The 14,587-nt window shown below is 47.7% G+C and overlaps 1 protein-coding gene across 2 annotated transcripts in view; it reads right to left on the reverse strand.

Moving 5' to 3' along the window:
- Nucleotides 1–880: 880 nt before the first annotated feature.
- The window catches only part of HNRNPH3 (heterogeneous nuclear ribonucleoprotein H3), a 147,660-nt gene continuing 133,953 nt past the window's right edge, over nt 881–14,587 (reverse strand). For both annotated transcript variants that reach the window (XM_086922158.1, XM_086922157.1), the window contains one exon: nt 881–1,141. In XM_086922158.1, coding sequence (XP_086778284.1) covers nt 1,065–1,141 — 77 coding nt within the window. In that variant the 3' untranslated portion in view covers nt 881–1,064. The remainder of the gene's footprint in view (nt 1,142–14,587) is intronic.

A 14,587-nucleotide genomic window follows, 5' to 3' on the forward strand; every position in this document is an offset into this window, starting at 1 on the left:
TTATGGTCCGGTGACAAGCACTTGTTGCATACTGGATGTCTGCCAGTATGCGGGTACTTGGAATGGCACTGTGGGCAGAATTTAAATTGACTTCATTCCATCGACAAAAGGCCCACGTGGCGTCGAAAGGCCCAACGGCCTGCGTCGACGACCGGAGAGAAGTAGGAAGTTTAACCGAGGTACTAGGCACAGAGCGAAAACATTACCGTTGAGTCCGAAAGCCTTATGGCCTTTAAAAAGTTTTGTTTCGATTCCGAACTTTGTGTAGGAAAAACATCCAAACCCAATGGCGGAAAAAAACAATCTGATGATGGAGAGGATGCCCATGCGCACTGTAGTCCAAGGGAGGAGCCACCTATCTCGTGATACTTCGAAGACTCTTTCAGGACAACAAGGTGCAATCATCCGGACCCAACACTAGGCGGCGATCTATGCACAGATATGAATTCAGCAGCCCACGACTCGAACCCATAGTTACTAAACTGGAGTACTAATTTGTAGGTGGCTTGTGGACTGCAGTGGAAAATGGAGCCCATATAGAAAACTACACAACACTACTAAACCAAGAAAAGGGTCACTCCTAATTAAGTTTATCTTCCTCTTTCCACCTGATCATGGGTTATGCTAGGTATCACAGCATACCCTGGCAAATTCAGCCACCCAAGTCAAAAAGCAATAACCGACTTTCCACAATCTTTTGGGGGAAAACTTGCATGGTGCAAACATGGCATGAGACCTTTAATTCAAGGGCAAAAGGGCACTGATCAATAAACTTGCAAGAACAAGCTTGAAGGAACATCAATAATTACTGATAGTCAGTATGGAAACAAATCTGTAGTTCTGACCACTTTTCAGTTATTTAAAATACACACCCAATAACTTAGATAAAAAAATTTATTTAAAGTCAACACATGGAATAAAACAGTTAAAAATCTACAGAAAGACAGGTTCTCAAACCCAGCCTGCTGCTGAACATTTTTCAAAACAGATTAATCATTACAGTCAGCAATACAAAAAAGCTTAGTAAGAAAAGTTGTTTCTGCCAGGGTACAATTTTAATCACTCTAGTAGATTCCACGCCATCCACTTCCTGCCATGCCACCCTGCTGGCCATAGTAGCCTCCACTTCCACCACCGCGCCCTGCATTGAGGAAGACAAATAAAAAGTCTTAATCCAAGGGGAGCGCTCAAGCAAATAGGGTATGTACCTGTAAAACCGGTGTGAAAAAGTTAGACCTAACATCACAAACGTGTGATCTTGCACATGAGAAATCTCATTAGGAAATGCATTCTGAGCAAATGAGGTGCATTATGGTGTGGTTTTGCAACCTCACCATGTAATACACAACTCCTTCAGGTCCAGTAGGTTTAGTCTGTAAAACCCTCAGCTCAACCATGGGTAGCTGTGGCTCTGAGCAGCAAGGCTTGCACAAAGGAACAAGTGTAAAACTTTTAAACACCAAAACTGGAAGAAAGCGACAACACAAGAAATCTAACACCAATTTCTAAAAATAGACTTTTTATAAGAATTTGGACACTAGAGCAAAAAAGTTCCGGAGATGGATTTTTCAAGCAATAATACGGATTAAGTTACTTACCCTGTAACCATCTGTTCTTGGTCTGCAGTGCTGTAGAGTCACATGCTTTGCATACTCCTGCCATCTAGTGTTGAGTCCGGATGTTTGCAAGTTGTTTTTATTTGAAGAAGTCTTTTCAGTCATGAGGTAACATGACTCCTCCTTTTGGTGATAGTGAGCATGGGCATCAACTAAATTGTCACGATTTTTCCGCCAGAAGATATTGAGAATGAAGTGTACAATAGAAATGTCCAAGTGTATGAATGTATAATTAAGAAATGAAACAACTATAGGTGCCCGGGGAGGTGGGTGGGTGCATGTGAAACTACAGCTCTACATGACAACAGATGCTCACTGGGTAAGTAACAATCCGTTCAAGACATGCTCGCTGTTAATACACATAAACTACAAAACAGTATACTCCCAAAGCTGTGGCTAACCTGTAGATGTTGCAGTTTGAACCAGTGTTTTATATATTGCGGGCCTACATTAGCTTGTGGTCTTGCTAACACATTTGCACAAAAGTGTTTGGTAAATGTGTGCGGCGTAGAACATGTAGCTGCCTTACATATGTCAGCTAGAGGAATGTTCCGCATGAAGGCCATACTAGCTTCTATTTTGCGAGTGGTGCTCTCTCTCAAGTATGGATAAAGTTTTTATCTTTAGCATAGCATGTTTGAATGCATTTAACAATCCATCTTGAGATGCCAGATTTACAGATGGGGTTGCCTTTGAGAGGTGGAGCAAATGCAACAGTTGTTTTGTGAAAATCTTTTGTCCTTTCAATGTAGTACAATAAGGCTCTAACATCAAGCGAGAGAAGAGCTTGTTTTGCTATTGAATCAGGTTGAGGTAAAAACACAGGCAACTCAACTGATTGGTTAATATGAAAAGCAGAAACAACTTTTAGAATGAATTTTGGATTGGTGCGAAGAACTACCCTGTCTTTATGGAGTTTAATGCCTGCAACTCACCAACTCTTCTTAATGAAGTGATAGCAATGAGGAAAGCAACTATCCATGGGAAGCTGTAAAGGACAATTATGTCAGTGTTCAAAAAGTTCTAAGGACAATGTTAAGATTCCACACTGGTGCAGGGGGAATTCTTGGTGGTATTTTTAAGCCTTCCATGAAAGCTTTGACCACAAAAACTTTAAATAAGAATACATGTTGTCTGTTTTCCAAATATGCAGCTAGTGCTGCAAGGTGCAAATGAGTAATGTATGTACCAGTCCAGTTTGCTGCAAGTGCAAGAGGAAACAGATGTTTTGTACAGAAGCATCTAGAGGATTGATTGTTAATACAATAGAAAACAAATATTTTCCACTTTGCTGCATAACACTAGTAGTGGGTTTCCTTGCTTTTTATAATAGTCATACAGTCTGGGGGTAGATTTAAATAACCAAATTCTAACTTCAGGAGCCAGATCCCTAGGTTTCGTTTTTTGGGAATTGGATGCCTGATTTCTCCATGACGGAGTGAGGGGCCTGGAGGGGAGATGTTATGTTACGTATCTCTTATATAGCGCATGGCTACCCCAGCAACGAGGCGTCCCAGCGCTTGCAGACAGGTCCAATCACATAACAGCTGGAGGAATGCGGCAGGATATCTATACACCGCGGAACCCTAAATAGAAGAAAACAGCCAAGTTTTTACTTGTTTTCGAAATTGTAGGTGGTTTGTGATGGAACGTACACCTAGAGGAATAGAGTTCCAGAGTTTTGGGGCCCGAAACCTAAAAGAGCGGCTAAACCTAAAAGATGCAGCTTTTGATGTGGATCAATTGACAGCTCGAACAGGGCGGTGTACCATGGTTGACGGGCCCATGTGGAAGCTACTAGAATCAGTGTTAGGGATGTTTGCCTGAGCTTCCGAACCAGAAATGGAAGAGGTGGAAAAAGCGTGGGCAAGTGTTCCTCACTAGTTTATCCATTGGGCATTGCCTTTGGAGAATGGGTGTGGGAACCTGGAGGCGAAGTGTAGGCATTTTATGTTGTGGACTGTGGCAAACAAGTCCATTTGTGGGAATCCCCATTGTTCAAGGTATGGAAGGAGAATTTGGGGACGTAGTTCGAACTCGTGAATTTGCTGCAATTGCCTGCCGAGGTCGGCAATTTGACTGTTAACCCTTAGAAGGTGTTCTGCCAGAAGAGAACATTTAGTTACCTGCTGGTGTTTTGCAGCTTGGAGAATTTTCTGTATTCGCATGCTGTACATTATTCCACCATCTAGTGGTTGGGTCCAGAATTGTATTTTTTCCCTTTTGTTGTTGTTGGTGGGCATCAACATACCACCATTTGGTGTCCTCCTGTGATAGACGTGCTTCCTACAGAAGCTCCCACCTTTGTTAGTTATCTTTGGTTCTTTTTTTTCATTCCTCCTGCCTCATCTTTCTGGTGGAGGGTAGGTTTGCTAGTGAATCCAGAAAAATTCATGCTGCAAAACTACATAAGACAGGTACAAAACTATACCTTTTCCAGCGTGAATCTTTTCTGGATTCACATGCAGTGCATAGACTTTGTAGAGGTTTGCTAGTCTTGCGGTGGCTGTGTGGAAGATGAGCCCTGGTTTGTGAATAGATGTTGCAAGTCCTTTCGACTTACTAGTGCTCCTTTATTCATTTGAATGTCCACACAGTAATGTTTTGTAAACGTGTGAACTGAAGATAATGTTGCTGCTAGGCAAATGCCTTGAATTGGAGTATTTGCTAGAAATTAGACTGTTGCTCCTTTTTATCTTGTTGAGTGAGCCTGTGGGGCTTTTTGCAATGTTGGTCCTACTAGTTTTTGGCATAACTGTATGGCTTGTGCAATCAGTCTGGCGATGGTGTTCTTGTTTACTGGTCGTCTCAGAAAACTTAGCAAAAGATGCAAAGAATTGCTTTGTTTTCCTGTATTCTTTGATTTTTTCAATGTAGTACAGGACCGCTCTTCTAGCGCCAAGAGTGTGCAATGCTCTTTCTGCTTGTGTCTTTGAAAGAAACGAGGTATTGGAATAGTTTGGTTTATGTGGAATTTTGATACCATGTCTGGCATAAAGTGTGGATATGACCTCATGACAATCCTGTCGTGTATTTGGAAGCAGGGTTCCTGTAGTGTTAGCGCTCTCAATTCACAAAATCTACATAGAGATGTAATTGCAACCAAAAACACTGTCTTTAGTGTGAGCATTTGTGGCGTTGCTTGGTCTAGTGGTTCTGATGGTGCTTTTATCAGCTGGGTGAGCACTAGATTTAGGTTCCATGCAGGAGCTGGCACCATTTTTAGAAGTGCTATTCTTTTTGCTCCTTCTAGGAACCTTTTGACTTACGTGAGACATGAAAAAAACTTCTGTTTCGCCTCTTGTATATGCCACTATTGCTGCTAAGTGTAAATTTAAAGTTGTGTAGCTTAGTTTACTCTACAGTAAATAAATTAAGTATTTTAGAACTGTTTCACATGTGATCTAAGATGTTTTTAAGGCACCATTGAGAGTATCTTCTCCATTTTGCTGTGTAACATTTTCTTGTTGGTTTTCTAGTTTCTCTGAACACTGCCATTGTGCTTTCTGGTAGTTTGAGGTGTGCAAATTTCAAGTCAGGAGCCATGCCGCCAGGCTTAGGCTCTTGGGTTCTGGGAGCAGTACCTTTCAGTTTTGCATTGTTAACAGTTCTTGCCTTTTTGGAAGTTTTGTACTGTTCATTGAGTTATCTCCATTCTCTCTGAGAACCAAGTCTGTCTGGCCCATTGTGGTGCAATGAGAAGAAAACAAGTTACTTGACTGTAACTTTAGTTCCCCAGTATTGGTAACTTTCATAGATTCCCATGCTTTGTATCATTCCCCGTCGTCGGAATGGGAGCCTCGGTAGTACAATAACCATAGAAACAAAAGAGAAACACAGGCCTAAGCCCCATCTCATTTTGTATCCTATCACTCTCTGTGTAAAAGAGACCAAACTTCTGCTAGGACCAATCAGAGCAGCCTCACCCTCTAGAACCTTCCTGAGAGAGCTCAGAGCCTCAGACTTTCGTAGCCGTTGTGCAAACCGCCACTATCTCATGTGAAAAAGGCTGAGCTTTCCCAGGGGAGGAGGGTGGGCGCATGGGAATCTATGAAAGTTACCAATACTGGGGAACCAAAGTTACAGGTAAGTAACTTGTTTTCTTGCCCCAGTATTGGAACTTTCATAGATTCCCATGCTTTGTATCAGAGTAGCTAGCAGTAATAACCAAGACACATTTTGTAGATACATGGCCTCACATAAGCATAAAGTATATACACTTACAGCAAAGTAAACAAGAAACAAAATGTGCTCACCAGGATGGAGGGTTCGTAGGGAAAGCTCACCTCTCAATGGAAGAGATTCAGCATAACTGCCTGACCAACAGCCGCGTCGTCTCGTCCTGCAGATTCTAGGCAGTAATGTTTTGTGAAGGTGAGAGTACTGCTCCACGTTGCTGCCCTGCAAATATCCTTAATGGCGACTCCAGAGAAAAGAGCCACAGATGCCACAGACCTTGTAGAATGGGCACAAACCTTATTGTTCAAAGGCTTACCAGCAAAATTGAATGGCACTGGAGATCCAGCGGGAAATGCCACTCTTTGCTAAAGGAAATCCCATCCGTGGTGCGCTGTAGGATACAAACAACTGGGAAGATTTTCGAAAGGGTCTTGTACGTTCCAGGTAGAATTTTAAACATCTTTGAACGTCCAAAGAATGTAGAGTGCGTTCCGCAGGTGTAGAAGGACGTGGAAAGAAAGACTTTAAAATCAAGGGTTCGTTCAAGTGAAACTCAGATGGTACTTTCGGAATGAACTTCGGATTGGTGCGAAGAATAAGAACATCCTTTTTGAATTGAAGGAATGGATGGACTATGGAGAGGGCTTGAAGTTCACTAACTCTTCTCGCAGAAGTAAGAGCTAGAAGGAGAGCAAGTTTCCAAGAGAGTAACTTTAAATCCGCTTTGTGCACCAGCTCAAATGGAGGTTTCATGAGTTGAGCCAGGACAAGATTGAGCTGCCAAACTGGAGGAGGTCGTCAAACTGGAGGGAACATCCTGAACAGACCCTTCAAGAACTGTTTAACAATCCGAGAGGACCATAAGGACGGGCCTGAAGTACGCCGAAATCTTGAAATGGCCGCAAGATGGACTTTCACAGACGAGTGTGCCAACCCCGATTTAGCCAATGATAGAATATATGGCAAGAGTTCGTGAGGCAGAGATTTATAAGGATGGAGTCCTTGTCTTTGACACCAGAGGTAGAACCTTCTCCATTTTGCCTTGTAAATCTTATTTGTGCTCTGTGCTCGAGCCTGTGACAAAACCTCTCGGCATTCTTGGGAAAGAGTTAGATGACGGAACTCTGTTCAGGAGCCACGCTGTCAAGTGGAGCGATTTTGGATCCGGATGGTAAACCTGCCCCTGACTTCTGGACAACAGGGACGGAATGGACTGTAAGCGGATCGGAGGAGCCTGGGAGAGCCGCAGGAGCTCCGTGTACCAAAATTGTCGGGGCCACACTGGTGCAATGAGAATCATTTTGCACGGTTCCGCCTTCATCTTCTTGAGTACTCGAGGAATGAGGGGAATTGGAGGAAAAGCGTAAAAGAATGTGCTGTACCAGGCCATCGAAAGGGCATTCCCCAGGGACACCTGATGGTGAACCCTGCTTGCGTAAAACCGGCATTTGGCGTTCACTGGGGAGGCAAACAGGTCGATGGTAGGTGTTCCCCAAACCGAGAACACTCTCCAGAATGGACTGATTCAATTCCCATTCGTGCGTCCCCTCCGTCTGTCGACTCAGGGCGTCTGCCTCGACATTGAGTGAGCCTGCCAGGTGTTCGGCTCTCAGACTGATGTTGTGAAGGATGGCATAATCCCAGAGTTTGAGCTTCTGTGGACAGTCTGATCTCGTTCCCCCTTGCTTGTTGACATAGTGCATGGCCGTCGTGTTGTCTGTCCGGACCAGCACTGAACGGTTGTGAATCTTGGGAAGGAAAGCCTGTAAGGCTAACCGAATGGCCTTCAGCTCCAACAAATTGATATGGCACTGGCGCTGAACCACGCTCCAGTGTCCGCTGATTTGAAGTTCGCAAAGCACTGCTCCCCAGCCTTCCAAAGAAGCATCCGATATGATGAGGGGGGGAAGGCGAGATTCTGAACGACAGACCTTGTGCGATATTGTCTTGTACCAGCCACCATTCGCATGCCTCTCATTGCCGAAGTTACCAACACCTTGTCGTTGAAAGATCCGTCTGCCTGGCGCCATTGCTTGTCTAGTTCTTCTTGCAAAGGGCGCATTCGCAGCCTGCAATGAGGTATTAATGGTATGCAGGATGACATCGACCCTAGAAGGGACTTGTATTGACGGACTGACAAGCATGTCTTCTGGAGCAGGCGGCGAGCTGAGATCATCAACTTCCGTTGACGGTCCTCTGAAGGACGAGCCGTGCACTGTGTGGTGTCCAAAAATCGCCCCCAGAAACCGTGCGGTCTTGGAGGGAAGCAGAACGGACTTGCTTTTGTTTAATTGAAGGCCTAGGTGTCTGAATAACTGAATGCAAGTCGAAACAGCCTGAGAGGTTTCCTCGAAAGATGGAGCCTTGACTAGCCAGTCGTCCAAGTAAGGGAACACCTCTAGGGAATGAGTCCTTCGAAAAGCTGCCACAGGTGCTAACACTTTGGTGAACACCCGAGGTGCAGACCGCAGGCCAAACGGAAGCACCTTGAATTGGAAATGGCTCTTGCCCACTGTGAACCGCAGATATTGTCTGTGAGCTGGGTGTATCGGAATGTGGAAATACGCATCTTCCAAATCCAGGGAAGCCAAGTAGTCGCCTGGGTTTAAAAGAGGAAGGATTTCCTGGAGAGTGACCATCCTGAAAGAGTTTGGTGAGGTAAGTGTTGAGCTCTCGTAGGTCTAGAATGGGGCACCAAGTCTGTTGTCTTCCGCACCAGGAAGAACCTGGAATAAAAACCTCTGCCCCTTTGAGAAAGAGGAACCGGTTCTATTGCCTCTTTGAGGAACAATTGATGGGCTTCTAGATGGAGTAGACCCAGATGTTTCGTGCGGATGGCCCCCGGAGCTCGTGTTGGAGGTTGATCTTGAAATTCCAACGTATGGCCACTCTGTACAATATTCAGGACCCACTGGTCCGATGTTATACAACTCCAGCTGCTCAGACAAAAAGAAATCCTGCCCCCCACTGATGTTACTGGGAGGGAAGGAACAGAAGGAAGAGCCAGGAGGCCGCTATTGTCGTTTGCCGCCGTCACGTCCTTGACGGTTCTGACGTCCTCGCGGTGTCTGGCGAGAGTAAGATGCCGACTGTCCCTGCCGCTGATTAGAGTACTGGGTCTTGTAAGATTGGGACGGTTGTGACGAATATTGCTGCTGGGCGTTGCCTCTATACGAGGAGAAACCCCTGCCTCGAACGCCCTTAAATGGGAGCTTGCGATAGTTTAGAGATCCCAGCGACTTTGCCGTGTCGGTATCCTTCTTTATGTTTTGAAGGGCATCATCCACATGTTTGCCGAAAAGCATTTCGCCATCAAATGGGAGGTCCAGGATCCTATTTTGGAACTCCTGACGAAACCAGGTGGCTCTCAACCAGCCCTGGCGACGTAGCACCGCTGAACTTGCTAAGGCCCGAAAAGCCGTGGAGGCGATGTCCATCGCACAGTCGATGACCTCTGAAGATGATTTTTCCCCTTCCGTCAGCACCCTCTTGGCTTCCTCTCTTGCTACGTCTGGCAATTGTTCCACATACGGTGCCATGTCACACCACATCTGGCGATCGTATCTGCCCAGAATGGCGAGAGAATTGGCAGCTCTAACCAGCAAGCTGGCCATGGTGGAAAGCCTCTTCCCCACATTATCCAGACGTCTACCATCTTTGTCTGGAGGCATAGGCAAAGGCGTCGTTGGATTCTTCGACTTGCTTTGGGCGGCCTGAGAGATGACTGAATCAGGCTTCGGTTGACCAAGAAGACAAGCTGGACTGCCTTCCGGAGCTTTGTACTTCTTTTCCAGTCTGGGGAGGACTGGAATCACCGTGGCTGGATTCTGCATGATCTTTATGCCTTCCTCCCACACATGTTCGATGATCGGAATTGACTGGACGGATCTCCTGTATTGCTCTTTAAAATCGTAGAGGAAGCATTCAGACTCCTCTCTTGTAATCGGAAGTCCAAACCTTTTCGCCGCTCTCTCCATCAGGTGATGGAACCCCCCTATGTACACAGGAGGGGATATAGATGCATCACAACCAGTGGCGTCTGGGTCTTGTAGGCCACTGTCACCCCGATCCAGATCTGGGTCCTGTAATGGATCAGATAAGGGATCTACTTGAACCGCCTCCTCGTCTGAAGAGGTATCCAGATTGACAGGATCGGTTGGGTCCGGATCCGGCATTCGTGGTCGGACCAGAGGAACCGGAACTGGGAGGTGGGACACCACCTGCGAAGGAGGCTGACTAGCAACTGCTTGTGGCAATCCCTGAGGAGTAGGCTGTGTAGACTGCGAAGAAGGCGCCAATGGAAACCTGTTTCTGTAATCCTGTAACATTAGTTGAAGATCAGATAGTAGAGAGACAGGCATGGCCACCATGTCCTGTCCTAAACCAGAAGGACGTTGCTCCTCTGAAGCATAGTGCACCGGTTGTTCACGTGCATGCTCGAAATAGTCCTCTGTGTCAGTGTCCTGCATTTTCACATTCAAGTCTGAGGGACTGTAGGCATCCCCATAATGACTAAACTCCTCTTCTTCCTCTTCTGACTCCTCCTCTAGGAGCATATTTGGTGGATGCGACAACACTCGTCGTGGAGATGTCATTTCTGGTGTGATCATCTTTTTCAGAGGAAAATGTAGTTTCGTCGTAGTCGATGGAGCCGCAGTCGTCGACGGTGAAACCGTCTTCGTTGACAGAGCAGCAGTCGTCGGCGGAATATTCCCCTTCGTTGACGGAGTCTTGGTCGTCGACAGGGTCGTCGTCGACAGAGCAGCCGTCGTCGACGGCTTCGTAGACGAACTTGTCACAACCATCATTGTAGACGTAGAAGTAGTCGTGGTCGTCGACGTGGTCTTAGTCGACGAGCCCGTCGACAGCACCTTGCCGGAGCTCATTGTCGTCGACGTGGAAACCGAAATAGTCGACGAACCTGGTATCTTGAAAGAAGAAGAAGACGTTGACGTGGAGAAAGCTACCGCCGACGAGCCAGTCGACCGAGCCAAAGAAAACAGCGGGAACTTTAGCAGAAGCAACCGTCGTAGACGTACCTGATGTTTTCGTCGTCTACGAACGCTGTTTTTTCTCCGGACCAGTACCAGAAGTGACAGAAGAGTGTTTGTCACTGGTTTTCTCTTTTGGACGGAGAGGAAGTAATGGAAACCTTTTTGTCCTTAGCAGTAGTCGCCAGTCCAGAAGCCTGCCCCTGCCTCTCCTTTTCACTTCCGTGAGGAGATTGAAGGGGACCAGCCCTCTCAGACCTATCAGAGATCTTGTCAGGGGCCTTAAGAGGGGGCTCTATTGAAGAAGAAGCACCAGGGGGGAGACCTACCATTCTTCCTGGACTTATGAGAGGATGCCATAGATGGTGAATCCTCCTCATCTGAAGAAACCAGCTCCTTCCGAGTCTTCATCTTTTGAAGCAAGGTCAAAAGTCGACCCTCTCTGTCCCGGAGAGTCTTGGTAGAGAATGTTCGACAGATCTTGCAGTCGGTGGCCTTGTGGTCTGGATATAAGCAGTAAATACAATGGTCATACTTATCCTCAACAAAAAGTCGTTTTTTTACCACAAGAGGCACAGGACCTGAACAGGGCCTTCTTGTCAGACATCTTGAAAAGTAGAAATAATCCAAATTATCCACTAAATCCAATAAGTTGTAGAAGAAAAACTGAGCAGAGCTCAGTGGAGACTCCCTAGCACAACGTGCGGTAGAAAAATCTGAGGCTCTGAGCTCTCTCAGGAAGGTTCTAGAGGGTGAGGCTGCTCTGATTGGTCCTAGCAGAAGTTTGGTCTCTTTTACACAAAGAGAGTGATAGGATACAAAATGAGATAGGGCTTAGGCCTGTGTTTCTCTTTTGTTTCTATGGTTATTGTACTACCGAGGCTCCCATTCCGACGATGGGGAATGATACAAAGCATGGGAATCTATTAAAGTTCCAATACTGGGGCAATCATTGTAATTTGGCTGATGTTGCATTTGTTGATCACCATGTGGAGAAGTTGTATTGGGGGAAACCCGTAAGCAAATATCCCTGACCGGTCTATCCATACAGCATTACCTAGGGACTGTTTGCAAGGTTGCCTGGATGCGAAGCGTTGGCATTTTGCATTGAGGGGGAGATGCAAATAGGTTTATTAGCGGTGTTCCCCATTTCTTGAAAATTGTGTTCAGATAGATTCAATTCCCACTCGGGGGATGATGTTGGTCTGTGAGGAAGACCAGGAGCATGGGGGTGAGCGTACCAAAAGAACAAGTTACTTACCTTCGGTAACGATATATCTGTAAGAAACATTAGTTAGTGTTAGATTCCTTACCTTAGAATATCCCCAGGCGTCAGTCTGGATCCGGAAACTTTTGCGTAGCAGTACCCCTGCGCGTCGGTAGGCGTCGTCTGCAGGCGTCCCCTGCGGCTCCGCGTCCGTCGTCGGCGTCGTGCGCCGTGATGGCGTCGCTGGAGTATATAGACGCCGCCTCCGCGCGCTGACGTCAGTTCTTTGCACACAGCTTTTCCGCGCCAGGAGACGCAGAGCCATGAGAGAACCAACACTGGTGCCATGTAAAAACTAGGGCCCTGAAAGGGATGACTTCAACCCTAGGTATCAGTTCGCAGAACGGGGAGGATGGGTGGGTTCGGTAAGGAATCTAACACTAACTAATGTTTCTTACAGATATATCGTTACCGAAGGTAAGTAACTTGTTCATCTGAAAGAAACACGATAGTGTTAGATTCCTTACCTTAGAATACATACCCCAGCAATACCAACCCCGGTGGTGGGTCTGCGAACCAATACAAAACTACACCAGAAAGTCCTGGAGGACAGAACGGCCAAAGAAGCCATCCCTCCGGACTTGACTGTCCAGGCAGTAGTGCCTCGCAAAGGTGTGCAGCGAGGCCCACGTAGCCGCTTGGCAAATGTCCTGCAAGGGGACTCCCCGGCCCAGGGCAGTAGTAGCCGCCGTGGCCCGAGTGGAATGAGCCCTCAGCCCAACAGGAGGCTCCTTCCGAGCCAAAGAGTAGCACGCTTTGATGCAGAGGACGACCCATCGAGAGATGGTTCGTTTACAAACCGCCCATCCCTTCTTCGCACCCACGTAGCCAACAAACAGTTGGTCATCCACCCGGAACTGGCGTGTGCGATCCATGTAAAATGAAAGTGCACGTTTTGGGTCCAGACGATGGAGCCGCTCTTCATCCTTTGAAGGATGCGGAGGCGGGAAGAAGGAAGGGAGGGTGATGGACTGCCCGATGTGAAAGGCCGAAACAACCTTGGGCAGGAAAGAAGGTCTAGTCCTCAGAACCACCTTGTCAGGATGAATGGACAGGAAAGGAGGTTGGACAGAAAGAGCCTGGAGCTCACTCACCCTCCTGGCAGAGGTGATGGCAACCAGGAAAGCCGTCTTTAAAGTCAGGAGACGGAGAGGGCAAGAATGAAGGGGCTCAAAGGGAGCACACATCAGGAAAGTTAGAACCAGGTTCAAATCCCACTGAGGCATCACAAACGGAACAGGTGGAAACATGTGAGTGATGCCTTTCAAGAATCGAGTTACAATCGGGGATTTGAACAAAGAAGGCTGATCAGGAAGCCTCAAAAAGGCTGAAAGGGCAGAAAGGTAGCCCTTGATAGTGCCCAGAGCAGAGCCCTGCTGGGCAAGAGAAAGAAGAAACAGAAGAACCTCCGAAAGAGGGGCAGAAAGAGGGTCCACAGCCTTTGCTGTGCACCATGCCACAAATCTGTTCCACCGACAGGCGTATACCGACTTAGTGGAGGGACGCCTGGCTGCCAGAATAACATCACAGACTTCAGGAGGCAAGTCAAATGGCCTCAACTGCCGCCGCTCAATCTCCAAGCATGGAGGTGGAGACTGGACAGGTTCGGGTGGAGGACCGTCCCCTGCTGCTGCGACAGAAGGTCCTCCTGAAGGGGCAGACGGATCGGGGGACCGACTGACATGCTGAGTAGCTCGGGATACCAGTACCTTCGAGCCCAGTCCGGAGCCACAAGGATAACTTGGGCCCGGTCGCGCCTGATCTTCTTCAGCACTCTGGGCAGAAGTGGTATAGGCGGAAAGGCATATAACAGACCGCAACTCCACTCGCGCCGAAAGGCGTCGCCGTGCGAGTGCCGTCTTGGAAACTCCAACGCGCAGAACTGATGACATTGCGCGTGCTCTTCTGTGGCGAATAGATCTAACCAAGGCTCTCCCCATTGCAGAAAGATGCCTTGCGCCACGTCCGAGTTCAGACGCCATTCGTGATCCATCGAGCACCGACGGCTGAGTTCGTCCGCCCTGGCGTTCAGAGAACCTGCCAGGTGTTGAACCGTCAGAGTCACGCCCTGACGTTCCAGCCATTGCCAGAGGCGCAGAGCCTCCTGGCAAAGGGTCCACGACCCCACTCCGCCCTGTTTGTTGCAGTACCACATGGCGGTGGTGTTGTCGGTGAACACCTGCACTACACTCCCGTTGACAAAGGGGAGGAATGCCTTCAGTGCCAGACGAATCGCCCGCAGCTCCAACAGATTGATATGGAGCCGGGACTCCGCCGGAGACCAGATGCCTCTGATCTCTGCCTCTCCCAAGTGGCCACCCCAGCCCTGGAGGGACGCGTCCGTCACAACAACGTGCTCCGGTTGGGGAAGGGAGAGGGACGTGCCCCTGACCCAATCGCGGTCCGTAAGCCACCACTGCAGTTGTCTCGCAGTGCCCTCCGAGATCAAGACGTGGTCAGACAAGTTGCCCTGATGCTGGGCCCACTGAAACTTCAGGTCCCACTGCAGAGCCCGCATCCGCCACCTGGCGTGA

The sequence above is a fragment of the Lissotriton vulgaris genome, chromosome 5, assembly GCF_964263255.1.
Source record: "Lissotriton vulgaris chromosome 5, aLisVul1.2, whole genome shotgun sequence".
Lineage (NCBI taxonomy): Eukaryota > Metazoa > Chordata > Amphibia > Caudata > Salamandridae > Lissotriton > Lissotriton vulgaris.